The sequence below is a fragment of the Vanacampus margaritifer genome, chromosome 9 (assembly GCF_051991255.1).
Source record: "Vanacampus margaritifer isolate UIUO_Vmar chromosome 9, RoL_Vmar_1.0, whole genome shotgun sequence".
NCBI lineage: Eukaryota > Metazoa > Chordata > Actinopteri > Syngnathiformes > Syngnathidae > Vanacampus > Vanacampus margaritifer.
Window position 1 is genome coordinate 27,466,277 of NC_135440.1, and position 22,596 is coordinate 27,488,872.

Consider the following 22,596-nt stretch of genomic DNA (forward strand, 5'->3'; position numbering starts at 1 on the left):
ACAATGAAGGTTTTATGATGCCGAACAAATTAATTCGCTGTACAGGACTTCCTATGAGGAAATTGTCTTGAACAAAAAGAACAAATCAACCTGTGTGTACTTCTACACACACCAACACTCCCCTGTACCTCATGTGATGTATGAGTCAGTAAATCTGGTGCGTAAACATCCAGGTTGAAACATTGCTATCTATACGCCATTACGTGTCATTACGATACATCTCGAATGCGCTTTAAGAGGTGACAGTCGGCCAGGCAGCACCTTCACAACACACAATATTGAGCACAAAGAACTGTTATTTCTGGCTATAAATAGCGCCGCTCACACACACACACACTGGCTAGCATCAACAATAAGCAGCAGAGGCATCAGGGCCCTGGCTTGTGACATGAGTGTGTATGTACTCTCTCACACATGCACGTCAGTTACAATCAGTGGGCTGGGTCCCTATTTTCCTGTTTGCACACAGAGGATGTGGTACAACGTTTTTGCCGACGTCACGTTTCACACACGCACACGCTAATATAAAGCCCACTGGTGACAGTGAAGGCCATCGTTGTCATCACGAGCCACACACAGCATGGTGTGGCGGATGGAAAAGGTTGGCTGGTAATAAAACGTCAGAGTAAAAGAAAAATGTAACATCGTGATGATGGTGCTGAGGGGAACAGATGGGAAAGCGGCCCACCCATGGCACAACATGTCACAGTCCCAAGGAGAAACACCAAGGAGACTAATAAGGGAGGGGGGAAAGGAAGGAAAGAGCGATAGTGAAACTCTGCTACCCCCTGCAGGCTGACATGTGTCAGTAGAAAATGTGAATTACAGTACAGAGAATCCTGGACATTCATGATTGGGCCATTATAGTATTACTCGGGTGTATCTTGTGGAACTTTGGTATTATTTTTCTTCCACAATTTCTTGGCAATCTTTCAATGGAATTTTGCACACGGCAGTGAAACTGAAAAATGTAGCAACTGATATCAAGTAGTCTGCTTTGCCTGCATTCACTAACATTGACTTAATGACGTAGTCCATCGTTGGGATTTCACATTATGTTAGCATCAGAGCTGTGAGACTTAAAATGTATTCGGACAGTTACTAGTTGCTTATTTGTTTTTGTAAAAAAAAAAAAAAGGCAGTAACATATTCCAAGTACCATATTATAAAAGTAATGTAACAATTACTTTTGGAGTACTCCAATACCAAATATGCTAAGACAAAGGAATTTAAATACCAATACAATATATATATTACAATATACTGTATCTGTATTGATTTACATATCGATTATTATATACCTGCATCTAGATATAATGTGTCCAACACACAAAAAAACAATATAAGCAATCAAAAATTGCATTATATATTTATTAAGCACAGTTCTCTTCATGTAGGAACTCTAATATAGTATCAAAACATTTTTTTTCTCAAAAAAGTACAAACAGCCAAAATGGAGACAATGTAAATGTAATCCATAACGAGAAATTAAAAACACATTTTGTCATGGCAGAATTATAATAGTTGTCATTTAGCAATAAGCTAATTTGTCCGGCTGTAGTTAATGTTGTAGTAAAAGGGAGACATTTGTCATAAACATTGCTATCTACTCGGACCAAACGTAATGATTTCATCAGTTAACGTTCTCCAACAAAAAACGCAAAATACATTATATTTTAAGTAGAAAAGGTGAAATGTACAATCAGGCCATGAAAAAGAGCCCATTTTCAAGTGTTTTGTAACAATAACAATAAAAAAACAGAAACTACAAACATATCCCATGCTGCCTTGGGGCCGGATTGTGCTACATGAAATCAAGCGTCCTCATTGGATGAGACGGACGTGGTTCCCAAGATGGCGGCCGATAAATGCACCGAGTCAAATGGTGAAGACCTTTGGAAATCTTTGCGGATATCGGACTCCTTCTGCGCTCAGGCTCGTTTGAGCTTGTCGATGTGAAAGGTGAGTTTGAGGGCGGGGCCCAACTTCAGACCCATGTACTTCATCATCGTGTCGCTGCGCAGCAGCAGCAGCGCCTTGCCATCGATTTCCTGCCGCGGAGGACAGACGCTCGCCTCATTTCATGTTCATGCCGTGTATACGGAACACAGTGGCACCTGCCTTTACCCAACTTTGATTTTTTTTTCCCACTTATTGTTTACCATGCTACTTTTTACGCCTACACAGAGCGACGGCCTTTGGACATGTGTATTGTGAGATGATAAGTTTGTTGGTTTAGAAAACACTGATACAGTTTGTACAATACTTTTGTCTTACCCATTTCTCTCTCTCAATATATTATACGTGTTAAAATGTGTATTGTTTAAGTAAGACGGCGTATTAGGGCCACGTAGAAATATATTTTTTTTAGAGGGCGGGGGCAATATTTCCGCGAAAAAAAAAGCTCGCAAATTTGCCAGCAGCCCCCGCCCCCCCCAAAAAAAAAAAATTACGTGGCCCTAATACGTCGTCGTATAAAAGTGTGTAAGATATATAAAATAGGATATTTCTGTATCGCAGATTTCACTTATGCTTACGTGTTTCCTGAACAGGTCAGCGTGCGGTGCCAGCACGGGGTCGATGTCTTTGATGTAGCGCATGACATCGCTGACGCTCCACAGGTTGGGGTCTTGACCGCCGGGCTTGGGACTTTCCCCAAAACTACTCGATCCTAAAGGAACACGAGCGGCGACTCATTGCAGGCACTGTGTGTGTGTGTGTGTGTGTGTGTGTGTGTGTCTTTACCAGACGAGCTGGCGTGTTGTACACGGCTCCCCGAATTTTGCGTCAACGAGCTCGGTGATCGGGAGCTCGTCTTTAAGTGCTCTAACGTTGCCGCCACAGCGCTGCTCTCCACGGACTCCCCTGACCAACACACAACAATCACTGATTAAATGTGATATTTGTGCAAATAGTCAACCTAAAAGTGAGCTTTACAGATGTCATGCAAATCACTTTTTCTTCAAACACTCCTGTATATTCATCTTTACAGATTAAGAACAGTTTAAGACGAAAATTGTAAGACGAAAAATTGAGCTTTACAGGCGCCACTTTGAAGAATTTCGTTTTAATCTCCAACTTCAGCTTTAAAAAAATGCCTGTTATCTTGAAAAATCGCCGTAAACCAGATGCTTTATGTGCTGTGGTAAAGTTGTGTGTAGTGACACATGGCGGTGGTGGTATTAGCAAAAGTGTTTCAACACGTGGCACAGCAATTGGTTGAGGCGTTGTGTCTATTAGAGTGGAGGACAATGTTTCAGGAATTACAGTACAGGAACTATCCACAAATACAACACCGTTATTTTTTCCTGTTAACAATAAGGAGTGCCGTTATTCGTCATTCAAGGCGGATCACAAACACCATGAGGTAGTCGTACAATTGGCGGCGGGCCGGGAGATCTTGGCCAGGGGGCTTTTGTATGAGTCCTGCAGGAGCCGCTTGGTGCCTCGTCCGGGACTCGTGGTCAAGTTGTCTCCCAAAGTTCTCCTGTCTGGACCCAAACAGAGGAAACTAAGTTAGAGTTACAGTACAATATTAGTCATTTTTCAGAGGATACAGAATACATAACTGTCAGTATTGTTATATTATCTGTCTGTGGATGTGTGGTTCGCCATTTGCCGTCAAAAAAATGACACTAACCATTAGCATGTCAATGGCATTTTCCATTATATGTTAACATTGAGCTAGCTTTTATTTTTTATAACTCATCTTAAAATGCATTTTTAGTCTACGGCGTTTGTCTCAACATGGGACTTGGCATTGTTTTAGTGTTACAGTTTACAGTTTTTATGTTAATTATCTCCTACGATCATGTGACGTATGAAAACCCCCCCAACATGGCCGCCGCATACCTGTTGTGAAGGTGCGCCCGTCATAGTACAGGCTTTCCCTGGCCACAGGCTGACTGCCAAAAAGCGGGTCGCAATGTAGATTGTGGCAAAGCTTCTCCAGGAAGCGAAGGACATAGGTCACGCTGCTGGCGGTGGGCAGCGTCAGCGTGTGCTGCTGCTTCTCAAACAAGGCTGCAAGCACAAATTCAACCAATCAATATTTCAAGTGCAGTTCATTTCATATGCATAATAACCTCACCTGAAATGAGCTCACCCCCCTGGCCGGGCTTCAGGCAGGAGAAGACGGTGGCCTGGTTGTGGGCGGAGTCAACACAGGCTTGGACGCACTGCTGTAGAACAGACGACGCCTGGCCGGGCCCAAAGTGGTCCGGCAGCTGCTGGATGCGCCGCTGGTCCAAATGGGGACCAACTTTTCCGTACTTGTTTAAGTAGACACATACTAGGGGGACAAAAGCACAATGAAAATAAATGGCTTTTGCATGAACTGCATTTGAAGACGACGACAGTGGCATACGCAGTGAACCCCCTGAAGTGAGTCTATAAGTGTCATGTAGCTCGGTCCCATTAGTGGGGGCCTGTAAAGACCCATAAAAACGGACTTCAGCCAACAGTACCTGTCGGGGCCTGTAGTGCAGATTTGGGGATGGTGGCGTTGTCGAGGGGCACAGTGCTGGTGTCGGGCTCCGGAGTGCTACTGGTGGGAGACGTGGGGACTGGATTAGGTACCAGGCGAGGTTTTCTCTGGGAAAAAAAAAAAAAAAAAAAGAGCCATCAGAGCACTATCTTGAGACAACAAATGGTAAATAACTGGCACTGTTACTAGGACCGATTCTGACATTTAGCAGAAAAAAAAATCTAGTGCACTGTGACTGGTTGGTGACCAGTCCAGGATGTGCCCCACGTCAGACGGGATTGGCTGAATTTGATGGATGTTTAATAGGTACCTTTTTTTCTCTCTGACCTCATCAGCTTTTTTTTTGCATTGTTTTGAGGGAAACGGAAAAGTGAAAATGGTTGGCAGGTGTTCAGGCGTCACATGGGAAACAGCAGCTTCAAAGTAAAGCTACAGGCCAAGAAATCAATCAAATATTGGCAGTTGTGGCTGCTTGGCAGCTTCAATGACTCTCTGGTGGCTCCCTTATTATTATTATTATATTAGGGTTTGATGAGCACTTTTATGATCTGCTTTGCCAGCTTGCTAAAGTGGAAGCGTCACTAGCATAGCAATTTGCTGCACTTGTCAAGCCCCCAAAAACCAATGATGCGTGCGACCGCTACCTTGCTGCCAGGCTTTGGGCCTCTTTTCTTTGGAATCTTGACAGGCACGTCGTGCATCTGCGGCAGGGATAACCTCTGTGCCCAGTTGGCCGGGAGTCTGCCGCGGGGTCGTCCCGGACCCGCTGTGGGCCGCCCAGGCCCAGCCGTGGCATCTGGCAAGAAGTTGGCTCTCTTGACCCAGCTCAACTGCAAAGATGAAGCAAACGAGTTGGACGGTAGAAATAATAGTCGGCATGAAGCTGCCAAAACTTGAGAGACTTGAATCTACCTTTTAATACCACAAACACATGATCGCAATTACAGAAACCAATTAATACTATACAATAACACTCTCAATATTAGAATCAATATTTATCAAAAACATTTAAATAAAATACATCATACTCATTAAATGTAAGCAGATTGTGACAGACGTATTTTGTTTGTCAAAGTTGGCAGTAACAAGTTTTGTTCTGACCAACCAAACAGAAGTGCTCACATCATTGAGGGCCAGCGATCTGCCCACGTGAGGATGAATTCAAAATCTGATTGGTGAATGAAACTGTCCATTGGTAATGGCCTTTGGCCAGCATTACTGATTCTGAGGGACCTGGGCGGATTGCCTTGATATGGCAGCACATTAAGGCTACAAAAAAAAAAAAAGGCACCCACTTGTACTGTTAGCAAGGCAGCCAAGAGAAATACTACAAAATTAAAAGAACTGACTGTTGGGAATAGATTAATAACATTTCATGGAACAAATTTAGATGGTAAATGTAGGTCAGTGCTTTTGATATCGTTTAGGCCGGCCCTCATTTCCCCCTGTGGTAAAAATCAATCAATCAATCACCACTTCGAAATGTTATGCAGTCTGCAGCCTACCTTGCGTCCTGGTTTGGGTCCGCGTTTCTTAGGGATCTTAACAGGCTCCAGACTTTTGTCCGTCTGGATGCTTGCCGGCCCTGAGGCTGATGCCTTCTGAGTCCAAGACCCCTTGGCTTTCCTGCGGCCGGGTTTGCGGCCCCTCTGACCGGCGGGTTTGCTTTCCGCGGGAGGTGTGTGCATGGCCGAGGTCTCCACGGTGCCGTCTGATAACGGCCCGATGGACTTTGGCATCACCGCTGCAAAATAGACAAGGACAGGTAAAACATACAAAACAAAAAACCAAAATGCAGGGAGGGCGTTACTAAGAATGTTTCGGGAAAGGAAACACATCGAAATGAATAACAAGCCTAGTCATTTGATCAAGCGGGAGGGGGAGAGCTTGAGGTTACACAAGGCTGTTTATTGAGAAAGGCCTCCCTACAAACATGTAATAATACTCCTATATTGTCAACAAGGTCACGTTATTTGCTTTCAAGGCAGTTCATTCATTAAATTCACATGTACTTTTTCAATGCAAAACTTCATACATTTTCAAGTGTGTTTTTGGGACTTTTTTTTGTGTGGAGGCAAAGCGGCAGAGTGACAATAGTCATAAGAAGAGAAAATTTAACTCAATCCAACTTAAGACAGCGGTACATGCATCTTTGTTAAGGATGCTCAGTACACTATGGCTCAAACCAACAATCAAGTCAATATCAATAGTAAAAGATAAAGAATGAAGTGTATCCAAATCATACTATCATAATTATCTAAAACAAATGGAACCAAGCAGAAAATCGGGAAAAGATGTGAAGATTGCAATCGGGTCTGCACGGCGGCTGTGACAAAGCAACAAACGGTGTGAATGAAAGCCTTTGAGGCCCACAGGTGCAACTGAGTTTGAGGAAGGCAGCTGCTGACAAATGCGAGGTCACACTGACAGTCAATCAAACACCTTCCACAGACACGTGCCACGGAAAAAATGACTTTGAAGAAGCACAGTAGCATTGAAACATACTGTACAGTAAGTGGCCTGCGGGGATTTTTAATTAAATACACTTTAAAACGGGCACACCAATCAATATAGCACTGAAAGCTGCAACAACTTTTCATTAGGTACCAAAAAAACAACATCTGATGAGTTAATTCTTTGTCAATACATTTAAGGACCTTTAGGTTACATGTTCATTGTTCAGCCTTTGCCCGTGCAGAAGCGCTGCGTAAGCAACTTCTAGTTTTCAGTCACACACTCGACAAGCTACTGGGTGCCTTCCTTCTATCACTTGAAATGCATTTCTGCCAATTCACTCTTCTTATTGTAGCTGTCCTGCTCAAATTAAACACACGTGTCTTCTCGTCTGTTCTCCGCTGATTCATTTTGTCTAGTGCCTTAGTGACACTCGTCCTCTTTGCTCTTCTCTGCCCCTACAATCTGCTAACCAGTCGACATATATGGAAGATTGACACTTTACCGGCTTGTATTCAAATAGATGCTTCTCGAGAGTGCCCGCCCACTCCCACAAGCCCAAATTTGGCAGAATTGGCACCTTTTGTTCCAGGCGGCTGCAGGTTGTCGCCGGTGAGCGTGCACCAGCCGACCGGGAAGATGTCGCGCGAGTCGTAGCGGCAGTAGTAGTCGAAGGCCCCCCGCCAGCCGTCGAAGGTGACCTGCACTTCTACTCCGCGCAGCGCGCCCACAGTGGCCGGGCAGATGAAGTGAGGGTTTTTGCGGTCCACCGCCTCCAGCTTCATGCCGACTTGGAAGGAGTTCTGCTCCGGCGCCGGGGGCTCCTGCTGAGGATGATGCAGCAGGAAAGAGAGGGTCACAGCATGGAAGGACCTGGCATTGCGAAAAACACTTACACACAGCCCACTGAATGCCTCTGTTGTCGGTTTAAGGCAAAAAGCCAAGGCAGCTTCATTTATACAACGCATGTCATATACAAGGTAACTCAATGTGCTTTAGATAATTAAAAGTACAACAGTTAAAAGCACTTACAAACAAAAGAGTTAAATACATTTAAAGTAATAAAAAGAACGTACAGTGCAAGTACAAGATTTTGGAGAACATGCTAATGAATGAATTTTAAATATGCTTTGAAAGACCGTAATCATAGGTATGGGGGAAAAAAGTATTGTTTTAAACCTGGATTTAAAAGTATTTTCACTCAGGGTGGACTTCCCTTCTATTGGCAGCTTATTCCATTTGTGTGCAATACAACAGCTAAACGATGCTTCACCATGTTTGATTTGAACTCGAGGTTCCTCTGATTGACTCCAGTCTGCAGACCTCAGAGTCCTACTGGGTTTATATTCAGCACTTCACGGGTGGGTTAAATGCTGCCCTGCTATGACAATGTTCAGAGGAGGCAAATCCAGATCCAGGAAGTTAAAACCCTGCCACAAGTTGGCTTTTGCCCCTGATGCTAGCTAGCTAGCTCCCATGGTGCTCGTTTACCTGATGGCTAGCTAGGGGCTAAAAGTCAAACTGTGGCAGGGTTTTTACTTTCTGGACCTGGATTTGCCACCTCAGACAATATCATGCAATTAGCACAGCACACGCATGTGAACTAAATAAACCAAGCCACATTGCGTAATGAACTGCGAAACTGCCTACTAAATGAGTGTTATAGAGGTACCTTGTGAAAGATGCGCGGAGGCGCCATCTCAGCACCATTTAGCGTCTTCAGAAGAAACAAAGGCCAGGAGGATGCGTTGAGACGGAAACCTGATCCAGGAATATTCCAAATTTAAAGCAAAAGCGCACAAATCATGGCCGATGTCAGTCGTGTGCGTCTTTTACCAAGCGGTGGCTGCAGCATACCGCCGCTCTTCTCACAGTTGCCAATGGGCTGAATCTCGGACGAGTCCACCAGGCGCCAGAAGTCGTTCTTGTTGTCGGAGCCGTCCAGGCGCAGGCGAAGTCGCGAGCCCGTCAGGCCCACCACAGTGGCGATGCAGGTGGACGTGGTGTTGCGCGGGTCCTGAGCCTCCAGCTTCATGCCCGTTTTGAACTCGTTGACTGGCGGCGTAAGGCTCTAAACGGGTTGTTGATTGACACGTGTGAGCGTCAGACTGTTCTGACAGACACAGACAAGGGTATTGCTTACCTGACGGAAGCATGAAGCGGGTGCCGCGCTGGCGCCTGTCTCTTTGAGGTACTTCTCCCAACTGAAATGGCCTGTGGCGATCCAAAATAAGTCCGTTAAAAAAAGATCTTTTTTTGCGGGACTTGTTTGCATGTAAGGACTTTAAAGTTGTGTGATTTGTAGTTTGACAAGTAATATGAATTACCTTGGAACATGGAGGGCACCCGGGACGGCCGTCCACTCCGGGCATGCTTGATCCTTCTTGCATCTTTCCACTCTATAGCTAAGTTTTAGAAAGTAAAATAAATTCATCTACTGGAGAAATTCAGTGTCTGACATGACAATTGCTGTACAAAGAAATAGTCTACGGGAAAAAAAATCTACAGCTGCAAGCTATTCAATGGTTACTAAATCTTTTGAATGACACCATAATAACATGTTACCTTTCTGCGGCACAGGCTTCCTCATGCTCCAATGGTACGGAACAATCTCAGGATATGAAAGTTGCCTACAACCCTATGAGATATATAAAAAAAAAAAACGTTATGTTTTCCTTTCAATCTAAAAACATCATTTTTATTTTGAAACATTCTGAGTATTGCAACTTTTGAGCAAGTAGACTTGTGAATGACAGATGCATATGGAAAAGTTGATCTTACTCGATGACCCTTCAAGTACAAGCACTGGCCACAACAACGAGGAATGAATTTAACAACATGTTTATAATTGTGGTGGTACTAAATCATTCATAGAGGTATTTCTAATATCTATCTATTTTTATAGAATTGTCCTCATTAAAGTCACGGGCAGTAGTGCAACAATTAATCAAGCAACTAAATGAATATCAAATTAATTCCCAACTAATTTAATAATTGATTAATAATTTGTAGCCATTGCAATTTAAAATTGTCCAAATGCTCAGAATTTCAGCTTCTCAGCAGTACATATTCAGATTCCTGTAGTCAGTCCTCTATGAAAGCTGAAAGATTATGTTTGTGTTTAATCAAAGTGGCACATTTGCCAAGACCTGCTTTCACTTTGGAAACCAACAACATTTTTGACTACTTTATGAAATGTTACAGACGAAAGCAGGAACTTAATGATAATAAATAATAGTTTAATCAATGGCGGACATAATCATTATCTTCAGACGTAGTGTAAATAACCTGTAGTTGATATGTAGATAAACCTGAAGCAGCATGAGAAGTGTACATTAAACTCATTACTGCGCATCAACACCTAATGAAGCGTCGATGATATGCAGAATTTGATTGTTGAAGAATTGCTACACATGAACAAATACAGTAGTCCAACAACGAATGAAGCCGCCGCGTGATTTCCCATTGCTAATCCGACACAAAAGTGCACACTTACCTTAGAACTTCATAACAATTAAGCGGTGTTCGATCCCCACCGGACCGGACGGGCTCCTTTTCAACACAAGTGCGCCTTTTTTCTTGCGGCGTTCAAATCGAAGCGACCCTCCAACCTTCGAAGACAAATGACAAGACGGGGACAACATTAGCGGGGGCTTCAACTTCAACAAAAGCCCCCTCAGCCGCGGAAAGCCTCGAATTGCCCAGAAACAGTTGCGGGGTTCGGCGTGGGTCGCCCACGCTAGTGACACGCAGACGCGCGGCGGCTCATTCAAAGTACAAAAGCTTCCTCCCTCCCACTTCCTCGCTTAGTCGCTTCCCCCCACAGCACACACAAGCCGAGGAGAGCTGCCAGCGCCGCTTGACAGGCGGCGTTGCTAGTCGGGAGCTCGGCTAACCAACGCTACTGTCACGGTGTAAGTGCCACAAAACCTAACAAGCTAATACGTGAAACTTGACGCTACTTGACATGTTATTACAAACACAAACACGCCATGTTAGGCAAGCTAAGCTAAGTAAGCCAAGGGTGCTAACTAGCTTAGCATGCTACACGCTAGCTTGTTGTTGACCTTATTAAAAAAAAAAAAAAACATTTAATGGCAATTCGTAAAACAAGAGCGTACCCAGCACAATGGAGCGGTCGCGTTTGCTTTTGCGGGCTCCGCAACGACGACGCGTCCTGAAAGAAAACGCAGCTCTCAGTCTTGTTTGTAGACGTGAGCTCGCTTTGTAGCGTGTTGTTGTTGCCAAGGAGTTACCGCCAATCCGCCATTTTTTTCCCTACTGGATGACGGCGGTAGGGAATGAGAAATTTTGGGGGTGGGGATACTCAGACGCTGTACGATGGCCAGAAGAAGAAACAGCGGAGCCCAGTGGCCAAACGGTAGTATTGCGACAAGAACCTCACGAGAAACACTACTCATCTCGCGAGTTACACAACTTTCAATTCATAGCAACCCACTAAAAGTTAAACAATTTGTGTCCTTTGTTTTGTTATTATTACCAATAGTTTAATTACTGTTATGTTTAAAAAAAAAAAAATACTAGTATCCTTAGTATTGTTACGGTTTATATCATTATTCTTTAGAACAGGGACCAACAACATGGTGCCCTCGGACAGCAGGTAGCCCCCAAGGTAAGGAGCTAGATTCATGTATAGATACAAAGAGCGACTGATCACTAATACAATATTTTCAAATTGTATTAAAATATTTATATAACAACAGTGTAGGCCAATACTGTTCATCGTTTGAACACACTAATGACTTGTTGCTTAATAAAATGCTGTTATCGTACACTGCATAAATATCTATTATCATAAATGACTGCAAGAAAGTCATGATTCTTTTAAATGCTACTGCAGCAAAGCGTTATGGTGCAATTTAAGCGCATTCAAATGTGTTCTAGTTCTAAAAAAGAAAAAGAAGATTGCCTCAAGCAAAACCTGGAATTATTTATAACTATTTGTTCCAGTAAAAATATTCTAACATGGTGAACCTACAAATAGGGAATTTCAATATTTCATACACGGAATGTATTAAGCCTGAAATGAAGTCTTATAAAACAGTGTTTCTCTTCAATTTTTCAGGGCACTTACCCAATAATTAAATAAATTGCAGACCTCTTTTCTGTAAATCTGCATCAGCAGTAGGACTGCTTTGCACTCCAACACTATACCACCAGGCATAGGTGGTTCTAGCTTTAAATAAAAATAAGAAAAAGAAAGTTAAACGGTGCTCTTTATAAAAAGCCTAAAAAAGTAAAACGATGCAGTACTTGATTGAAACTTAATATTTAAACAAAAAATACAGCACCCCTCTATTTCTTCAAAAATGGTGTACTCTAAACTTCTTGTTATTTTTAATACTCACTATGGGGGCTGAAGTAGAAAACTGTTGTTTATTTTGGTTGTAGGTGTGGGAATTAGAAAATAGCTGCCATGTCAATTAAGGCCCGTGTGGCAAACGTTGCTATGTGATTTGGACAGAACACCCCCAGGCCCAGCACTCGGCTTGTGTGCATAATGGTCACCTGGCAGTGCCACTAAGGCCCGCTTTCGTCCTACGCTGGGCAGGCCGTGGCCCTGTGGCACCCTCATCCTCCCCTCCTTGCAGCCCAGGCAATTATGTTTGGTTTCACACGGTGAAAAGGGTTAATTGGCAGCGCCCACGCGCCTGATTGGACCTGTTTCACGCCTGTCGGCCTTCATCGTGTCAAAGGAACCCCCCCAGTCCACCGGGAGACCGTTATTAGAGCGCTCACACAGTCGCTCCTCGTGGACATGCACACACCACACTCATCTTCAAATCTGACCTTCTTATCATGGTGCACATGAGTGGGAGAAATGTGCATGCATGCATGAATGCATGCATGCAAGCTGCAGTGCACTTCATGCTGAGACCTGAGGATGCTTGCATTCTAGCATTGCCCACAAGGGGTCAGTGTTGTTTAAATTAAGTTTCATTCTCACTCCTGTCCTCCCCTCCTCTCCCCTCATTATCATCATCATCATCATGCTATCCTCTGAGGACCCACATGATCCATCACGGCACATTGTTCTGTCATTTCAAATCACTCGTTAAATCCTAATAATGATCGTCTTCTTTCATTATGTAATATTTATGCCGTCCTTTTCTCTCGCTGGCTTTTCTTTTTTCAAGTTGATTTTGTCTTTGAGAGTAGCTCATTGTCAAGTTCCCCTCCAGCGTTATTGTGTGCTTGTCTCTCAGTAAGTCCATGTGATCTTAGTTCTTTATTAATAAGGCATAAACCATAGAGCTGCTGGCACCCAACTCCATTATAGCTGCCATACAAGTTCATTAGAGCCAATTAACTGTGGACAATGGGCCTTGCTTAGCGGCCATTTCTTTTATGAAGCTCGCGCTTTCAAGATATATTATTATGCTTCTATAAGTTTTGCAAAGGTGCTTTTGAAAGCTAGTGGTGTGAACGAGTCTCTCAATGTTGTCTGCTTTCCTGAGAATTTAACAGGATCATTTCATAATCATCTGTTTTCTATAGCGCTAATCAAGGCAGTGGTTAGCCTGAGTTTACCGAGGCTGGCTTTGGGCGAGTGTTGGGCTACACCTTCGATTGTTCAGTCAATCAAAGTACACATTTTGACAAAGGACCTTTCACTTTTCAATTCTCACAGTCAGATCCATAAATATTGGGACATGGACACAATTCCCATCTTTGTGGCTCTGAACAAAATATTCTTTGACTGCAGATTTTCAGAAGTATATTTAAAAAAAAATCTAAATCATTTTTAGGGCTGGATGAATGTCACGTCATACCCAGAAATGTCATATTTGTTGTAAGTTCATGCATTTTGCGAAAAACTTTGCATGCTTAACTATTTTATCCACAGGTGCATTATTTATAATTATATTTAATGATGTCATTACACTACAGTAAATATATTTTTTATAAAGTATATTGTAGAGTGCTATTAGTTTTTTTTAGGAGAGTCTGGAATGGATTAAGGGCATTTCCATTTGTTTGGTTGGCAAAAGATTTGAGATGCAAGTGGCCTAAGAACAAATGAAACTCATATCTCAAGGCACCATTTATGGCTTAGCCATGGCATAGGTTAGCTGAATCTCACTCATACCTAGAAACGTCGTTTTTGTTGTGAAAGTACATGTGATACGACGTCATTTTTGATTGGCCGTCACATCTGCGGCGCCATTCACCAGCGATTCAAATTTGGAATAGCTAATTGAATATAGCTTACCACCACACATTAAAACGAATTGTAATCCTTAACAGGTGGTTTATAGCGGGAGGATTGGAGCAGCCGCTGGTGCTTTATAGAACAAATGTAACAAGAAAACAAAATAAAAAATACACACAGTAATTGATAATACAGTGAAGTATTTGGTCGGTACTTTGCAGATGTAATTTAATACAGGGACGGTCTGAAATATAAACAAGCATGATGAACGGAGTCAAATGGAAGGAATGAGGGATTACTGTACCTCCATCTGTGAAAAAAGGATCCCTACATTCAGTGTCAGTGCAACAAAGGAGAACGGCGGAAAAGTGCAGACTTTTTCAGACATTGTTCAAGGTGCTCCGAGTGTTTGCGTGTCCTTCTGTTTTTACTTCACACTTGGCGGGTGCATTTCTGGCGACCCAAAGAAGTGCAGTGTCGAGTGTGAAGACGCTTGGACGTACGATCCCTTTGGAGTTTTGGCTAAAATGTGTTTTTGTTTTCACAGCCGCATGTTTCCAAGCGACTTCCTCCGCAGGCCTCCGTCGCCAGCTTGCATCGCTTTGTCAGCGGGACGTGACCGCCTGGAACTCTCCGTTCAGGACTCAAGGTATGGAACTCCACAAGTTGCACTTAAAGCAAAACTGCAGTTATGGATGGAAATGTCACAAGCAAACGCTTTTGTCATTTATTATGAGGGATTTTTATGACAAAAAAATGTGTCTCTGCGTAACAAAATCACATGCAAATGTTTTTTCAAACGACCTTGGATTTGCAAATTGGGCCGCCTATTCATTGTCTCTTAGTGAACCCAACGACATCATTACAAATGTAAACAAGATCATCGAGGGGGTGCATACCCTTTGTGATTTTTTAAGCCAAGATCAATGAGTGATTGAGCACAACTGTGAAACTTTCAAACGGTTATGTTGTCGACTTTTTTTTTTTTTTAACTCCAGTCCTGTAGGAGGCGGTAAAGCGCAGTTTGCATGTGTTCCATTGCCTTAGGGGATTTCTTCAGGTTCAAATTCATGAACTATGGGCTACTGAAATCTAAAACTTTTACAAAAGACAAATATTTAATTCACTGAAGGTGAATGTGTATTTGGAGCTGTTTAAACCAGACTGGTTTAAAGTGGATTTTTTTTTTTTTTTAAGTAATTGTTTTTGGCTTTCTGTTTTGTAATTTTTAAACTCAATATGCAAACATTTTAAAACAAATCTCAGACTGGAAGTAGAAGCAACATTGCTATCAGTTCCTTCTAAATGCTGAAAATTGGCGTCTGAATTTGACGTAATTCCCATAAATGACAATGGGGTAAATTCATGTGAGAATCTGGGCTAGCACCGTCCGTGTAGGTCTGATCTTCAGATTTTCCTGTGTGGTGTTTGCATGTTCTCCCTGTACGTTTTTTTTTATTTTTATTTTTGCACACGTACTCCACTGACTGTTTCCATATATGGAAAAGCTTTTCACGACATCTGTTTTGTCGAACAATTGTCATGTTTGTCTCCTTTTGACGACATATGCGCGCCACCTGATCATCATGACTGCAGTCACATTGGCTACATATCCGATTAATATCTACATACAGAGCAATGATTTCTGTTTCAATTTAGAGATGAGCAAAGAATCGTCATGATCTACTCCAGTCTGACTCGCTAATGCTAATTAGCGCGCTACTAGCGGCACTTTTATCACTCAAAAGAACGGCTATTCATACAAAACGCTTCAAAAATGTATACAGAGAAGCATCTTAACATTACTCACCGGCATATGCTCTTCCTACGGCTGCAAAAACCACCTTTTATTGGCATAACTTCATCGTTTTTCCTTCTACTCTCTAATGTGGCTACAATTTAACTGTGTATCAGAACGCACGGTACCACACTGCCCCTAAGTGGCCAAATTGGGTACAACATGAACAGGATTCCCAGTAAAGGCACACAAACAAGGGCGAGACGGTATAAAATAATTTCAATAAAAATCGATTTTGGGACATTTAAAGTCGATTCTGAATCGTACTTAATGAGAACCGTGATTCTTATGAGAATGGATTTTTTTCGGCATACCCCTAATCTAAATGTAGTCTGTATCAGCCTGCCCTTCCTTTTGCCCCATCCACGTTTCCAAATGACCCTAGACAGGTTAAGCGGTATTACAAATAGTTGTTACATGGGAGCAGCCTCTGTTTTTGGCAGCAGCCTCAGTTTTGGGTCCGTTCCGAATGTCTTGCTTGCTCTTTTTCATTTTATCACACTAATTGAGTCTGGCTGGGCTTGCCGGCAACGTGTTTTTGGGCTTCCAAACATGTTGCCGAAGGTGTCCGCTCGCCAATGGCCGGGCTCCATCGTCGCGGCCTGTTTCTGCTCACGCAGGCGGGACGGCGAGAATCTTTTCCCACCGCGCCTCCTTGTCACTTTCAGCACTCTGGCACGCTCCGACAAAGTCACCCCCGCACCAACTCCTCCTTTATTCACGCGGACACAAATATCCACATCCAGGCCGTCATTAGCACACACACACGAGCGTGCGCACACGGCGAGAGTCGGATTGCGTGTGTTCCCTCCCAACTGTGCCTCAGAGGACTGCGAGCGTGTGTTGCACAGACGAGGACGACACACACAAAAACGAGTCCTGGTACACTCCCCATCTCTGCTGGCATCCTGGGAGGGACATGCGAGAGGAAGAGAGAGAGCGGGGGAGAGCGAGCATATGTTGGATAGACGTTTGTCGGAGGGGGGGATATTTCTCTTTGGATGTTGTCTCACAAGCTCTGACGGCATGGCGCAGAAAGAAGGCATTTTTTCCCCGTCCAATTTATTAATCCTTTTAGGCGATGTTCTCTGTTCAGAAATGCAAATTGAATCAATCTGAGGCTGACTTTAAGACTTTTCAAGTGGGATTTAATTAGAAGCTAGGGCCTGCAGTTTTTAATGAGAGAGGGGGTGGAGAAAGAGAGAGAGAGAGAGGCAGAAAAAGAGAGTCATGGGGAGGGAGAGCGGCTTTGCGGTTTTGATCTGGGGTCCTGCTGGAGAAAGGATGCACAAACACACACACGCGCACACACACAAAGTTACAAACATGCGCACATGCACGCAAATTCACCCTGTGTTTGGTTTTTCCCTCATCTCCATCTTCAGAGAGTTCAAGCGTGCATCTTTTTTTTCACTTGAAAATACATCTGCAAATCGACCGCCCAAAAGTTCGACAGCGTCGACGGAATGACGCTTGACTTTGGACTTCAATCTTGTTGTTAGTCGTTAGCGCAAGGTTGGAAACATGTTACAATAAAGATGCGCGTCAGAGGAAAAAGTTCACTTTTGGAAATCTTGGGACAGCCAACTCAAAATATCCGATCATTAATACTATGGATGTTTGTGAATCTTATTTTATACCCTGTTGGATTCTATTAATTCAAAGCTCAGGACGGGAAGAACCATCCGGTTCACCGAATGTACTTTCACATCATTTTGTAATCTATTTCATTTGAGCATTTGATTTCAAATTTGATATCTTGATATTCTGCTATCACATAAGAAGACTTTGAGTTGTGAAAGTCTGAAGATTGTTAGAACATTTCCAGTGAAGATGCCTTTTATCTACCTCGTGTGCTACAAATACTTTAGGTTTCCACTGAAGAAAGAACGAAAATACCAAACTAATTTGAAATGATGATTGACAGAATGTTGGAATGTACTGATCTGACCTGTTACCTCATCCAACCTGAACAATAAACATCCATCCGGCTCTGACAAAAGACGATGAGTATGAAAGTGGGAAGAGTGGTTGAAATTCAACACTGACGTTGACTATGACCTCAGCTCTAAACACTTCAAATGTTTGACATCTATAAAGTTCTTGCTAAATGGGCTTTCGTTTATAAAGCGCTTTTCTACCTTAATGGTAGTCAAAGTGCTTTGACTCTGACCTTGTTCACCCGCTGATGACGCAGCATCAGGAGCAACTGACGATCATGCTGATTCATGGTATGGAAATACGGACTACGAAATATGGACTTCCTTGATGAAAATTCAATCATGGTTAAATTCAATCATGGTTAAATCAAGCGTGTCCATATGCTTATTGGAACATCTCCTATCAACTGGAATTTTCGTACCTGCTACGTTTTGTATTAGTTATTGATAAGAATCAGTAGCCTTTTTATTGGTCTATAAATCACTAAATGCTTTGGGTCCTGTATATATATATATTCATGTAATGCTGATTAAATATAAACCCAGCAGGGCTCTGAGATCTACAGACTTGGACCAACTAGTGGAACCCAGAGTTTTTAATAAACACGGTGAAGCTGTATTTAGCTGTTATGCTGCACACAAATGGAATAAGTGAATAATAATTTTAATTAAAGTCAGCCCCAAGTGTAAATGCTTTGAAATCCAGCTTAAAAACGTAACTTTTTTTCCACATACTTTTGATTAAAGTAGCACAAATGAGCATTCGTTTTTCGTTGATTATGGCGGCACCTTTGGACAAAAGCGGTATTGTTTTCCCTTTAATTTCCCTCGAAAGCGCATATCATTGGGAAATCCGGACGTCCAAGGCGTCAGTTGGACTGAATAACATTGTTTCCAGTGGCTATTTTACATTTTTTCTTGATACAGCACTGTAACGTTTCTCAAGTATGTTAACAGCAGACAGTGGTTGTGATCTTACCTTCTTTATTGCACACACAAACGATTGCGCTCCCCTCCTCCCTCCCTTCCCGAGATGCATTCGTAAACAAAAAAAGAACACAACTTTTGAGTGTTGCGTGGCTGGTCGGGTCAGTCTGGAAAGGCGAACTATCAAGCTGATGGCTATTTATTGCTACCACGCAATTTTCCAATAGCTAACATTAGCATAATTGTTTTTTATTCCAGCATGGAAGGCTACCTTCTAAAAAGAGGCGAGTCCCCGCAAAGGCAGCGTTGTTTGGAAATCCCACGTCTTTCATCTCGCCAGCAAGTGAAAACCTGTACTGTGCTTTTAATCACATCCAGGTAGGCTTTTTATCATCATTATTATTGTTGCCTCAGACAAAAATCTTCGTTTCTTAGGGTGTTTTGTAGCTTCTGCATGATAACAGTAATCGCGCATAGACGTTTGACGGGGAAAGGACGTATGTCGTAAAGCAATCTGCACGTTTGTAGTTTTTTTTTGTGTATGGCAGAGTTCACACTATCATACACCGTCAAATATTGTTCATATATGATGATTGATTTGGTCAACTTTGCTCTCATAGCCTATATATCAAAATCCATATGAACCGGGTTCTGTTAGTTTATAAGCATGAGAAATGACCAAATATGGAAAACAGGAAGAGAATAATTACTGTCTGCAGTCGATGTGCAATTAAAGGACGCCTGATGCTCTTATCTTGCCATCCATCCGGGTCATTCGTCTCAGTGAGAAATTCTTCTCTGGCGAACACTTTCGGAGTAACCGCAGTCGCTTCACATCACAGGCCGACCAAGGTTCGGTTCAAACAAAGTCGATTGAGCGTCCCACATGCTTTCGCTTGACTCACCGAGAAGGGCCGAGACATCCAAAAACGGCGTGCCGTCAATGAGCGCACGCATGTACGGTATGTGTGTCAGAGCCCAAATGTTATTTCTGTGTTTATTGTGTTTATTTTTAGTTATTGCCGCTCTTTTGAACATTTACGGATCCTCCCATCACACGAGGAGCAACGATTGTAACAGACAACGCCTCCTTCAAAAGAAAATCTGTTGCTTGGATTCATCAGAGGCATTTTTACTGCCATTTGGCTTCCACACACTCAGGCTGATAGATTTTGGGGAAATATGGTGCCGTTAAAAAGGGTGAAGTCAGCCCGTGGTGCCATTATGTGGTTTTCTTGGGAGCCTTCCACCCTCTTGCCTTTCCTGTCACCCACTCAAAGTGGGGCCGTGGTAACATTTTTGAGGGCAGATGTGTGACTTCTTCACAGCCGCGCTGTCGGATTTTTTCCCTCTTCTCTTTTCTGTATGCTTTCCTTTTTGTGTTGAGGAATCCACTAAAGCCGAGTGGGAGGGGAAGGCTTTGACTCATGAGTGCTTCTAAATTGACCATTTCCACTTTCAGAGGTTTCTGTGTGATGCTGTCTCACATGAGATGCGGTTTGTCTATGCGAAAAAAAAAAAAAAAAGGCGATAAATGTCAGGAAGATTATTTCAATCTTGCAAAGCTTAACACGGGTACGACTAAACATGAAAAGATAGGAAGCAAAACAACAATTTTCTATGCCAGCGGGGTTGACGAACGCTCGCAAAAAAGATGTGAGGACTCCCATTAAAGTCAAAACAGCCAGCGCGTGCCACCACCAAAAATGTTTGACATCTAACTCGCACTGTCAATGTTTAAACAATACTAATTAATCTCTGTTATAGAAACATGTAATTAATCTCCCTCTCATCCATTATGGCTGTCTCTCTGTCTGCTCGCTCACATTTAATGGAACATGAAAGAGAAACCCGAAGAGCAAATGCTATGTTGTGGTCCTTGCGGAGAGCTCATTGTGGGACTCACATCAGAGGAGAAGACAGGCCGAGAGACAGACGGACGGACATGTTTTGACAAACAGACAGTTGGTCCAAAACTCCTCCCTATCTTAGCGCACTGTGCCACCTCCCTCTCTCTCGCTCGCTTGCTCGGTGTCTTTGAACTAAGGCCTTCATTAACAATCTGCTGATTAACAAGCTAGGGAACACAGGGGGTAGATGGATCAGAGGCGCACAGACAGACAGCCAGAGACATGGAGAGAAATAATAAGAGCGCCATGCAAGTTAGACTGCATCCACAATATGCCGCCACATTCAGACTGCATATTAATTTCCACTGGGCCACGGCAACAGCACTAAAAATACAGCTTCATTAAAAAAAAAGGGAAGGAAAAATTTGAAAACGGATGGAAAAGTTGGACGCGGCTCAAACTTAGCCGCAACACATGAAAACACCCAATCAGTCTCAGCGTACACTGGATTAATGTCAGCCACTTGCTCTGTTCTTGGGAGATCACTTTGTTCCAACAATTAGCTGGTTAATTAAGTAACAATCGGACAGGATGCCTACTTTAGGGGGGTCTCCAAAAGTCTGTCATACAGCGTGCCTCGACGAAAGAGAGACCATACCTACGAGTTTTTTCAAAATCACTCATCTGATTTGTTTTGGCTTTGACTGGCGAGCAAAAATTCAGGACACAAGCACTGTAACTCACTTCACAACAAGGAACTGTTTGGCAGGTATTGAGCAATTCTTCTTGAAGAAAAAAAAAAAAACTGGCTTCAAATTTCAAAGTAGGCCTGGGAAAAAAAGTCGACCAAGTCAGATAAGTCATTTTTGCGAGTTGAAAGTTTTGTGAAGCACTTTTTTTTCTGGGAAACTTATATGAAATTACTACATGTATGACCTTAGTTCATTTGTATTGTAGGTTATAATTGCCCCCCCACCCCACCCCCACAAAAAAAAAGTGTAAGCAGCAACTGGAAGCTGTTCAAACCACAGGCAAATGGATTGACAGCATGCCGTTCTGTGTTTGTTTTACTCGGCTTTAGTCTGGTTTATTGTGTTTCATTTGAGGCCTAATTAATACCGAGGTTGCTGGACCATGGAGACAAAAGAGTGGGTGGGCGCAAGAGGACATTTTTGGACTACATTTTGCATTCTGATGTCAAAAGGAAAAACACTGACAGATGACAAAAATACAATGGCAGTCCCTGTTTGCGCCAAGAGCCTACGTAGCAATTAGCCCCGTTTATTCCTTGACATTAATTTTAGGGGTTGCTGATGAGCTGATGTTTTTCAAAACCCTAACCCTTAATCCAACCCCATTCACAAGGGTGCATTTTAAGCCAATCTTCAAAACCCCGACCCTCACCCTGAAACCTTCACCTTATTTAGACGGACGTCTGGTGAACTGAACTTCTTCAAAAGCACAACCTGACCCCGAACCCTATACCTAGGGGTGTGTTTTAACATAATCTTCTTTAAAATCCTTGTCATATAGGTGTCTTGTGAACTGATCTTCAAAACCTCAACCAGGTCCTCTAAACCTATATCCATAATGGTTCCTGTGAAGCAATCTTCAACACTCTAAACCTAACCTGGTTCATAAGTGAGTCTTATGAACGATTTTCTTCAAACGCCCAACCCTAATCCCTAACTCTGACTGCCTAACCAGAACAAAATTCTTCATATCCCAACCTGAACTGTAAACCAAACCCTAGCCATCAATGTGTCTTATGAAATGTATGTCAGACTCTAAAGCTAACCTTTTTCAGAGGGAAGTTTGTTATTAACTGATCTTCAAAACCCTAACCCTAACCGCAAACCTTAATCATAGGAGTGTCTATTGAGCTGATCTTCTTCACGACTGGATTTGAGCGTAATAAGCCTGTTCACTTTTCTAATGATGCCTGACACGTGATTATTGAGGTCGTA

General features: G+C 42.8%; 1 protein-coding gene and 1 long non-coding RNA gene across 2 annotated transcripts; one reads left to right on the forward strand and one right to left on the reverse strand.

Moving 5' to 3' along the window:
* Positions 1-1,352: 1,352 nt before the first annotated feature.
* LOC144058294 (polycomb protein SCMH1) lies at positions 1,353-11,214 on the reverse strand. The gene is made up of 17 exons (XM_077576680.1): positions 11,062-11,214; positions 10,437-10,551; positions 9,506-9,578; positions 9,268-9,345; positions 9,084-9,154; positions 8,777-9,011; positions 8,613-8,701; positions 7,521-7,767; positions 5,992-6,230; positions 5,131-5,316; positions 4,467-4,593; positions 4,091-4,291; positions 3,853-4,023; positions 3,378-3,491; positions 2,746-2,865; positions 2,538-2,671; positions 1,353-2,051 (listed from the first exon to the last, which is right to left on the reverse strand). Exons 3-17 carry the CDS (start codon positions 9,528-9,530, stop codon positions 1,932-1,934), a joined length of 2,157 nt encoding a protein of 718 aa, XP_077432806.1. The 5' UTR covers positions 9,531-9,578; positions 10,437-10,551; positions 11,062-11,214; the 3' UTR covers positions 1,353-1,931.
* LOC144058295 (uncharacterized) lies at positions 10,719-19,489 on the forward strand. The gene is made up of 3 exons (XR_013295414.1): positions 10,719-10,854; positions 14,662-14,763; positions 19,038-19,489. It is a non-coding gene; the product is annotated as an uncharacterized LOC144058295 (long non-coding RNA).
* The last annotated feature ends 3,107 nt before the right edge of the window (positions 19,490-22,596 follow it).

Excerpts from the sequence above, each read along its gene's own strand:
- LOC144058294 (XM_077576680.1), bottom strand. The coding sequence starts at position 9,530 with ATGAGGAAGCCTGTGCCGCAGAAAG. Across the intron at positions 8,702-8,776 it reads TATGCTGCAGCCACCGCTTG|GTTTCCGTCTCAACGCATCC; the intron begins GTAAAAGACGCA and ends TTCCTGGATCAG. Across the intron at positions 2,672-2,745 it reads ACAACACGCCAGCTCGTCTG|GATCGAGTAGTTTTGGGGAA; the intron begins GTAAAGACACAC and ends GTGTTCCTTTAG.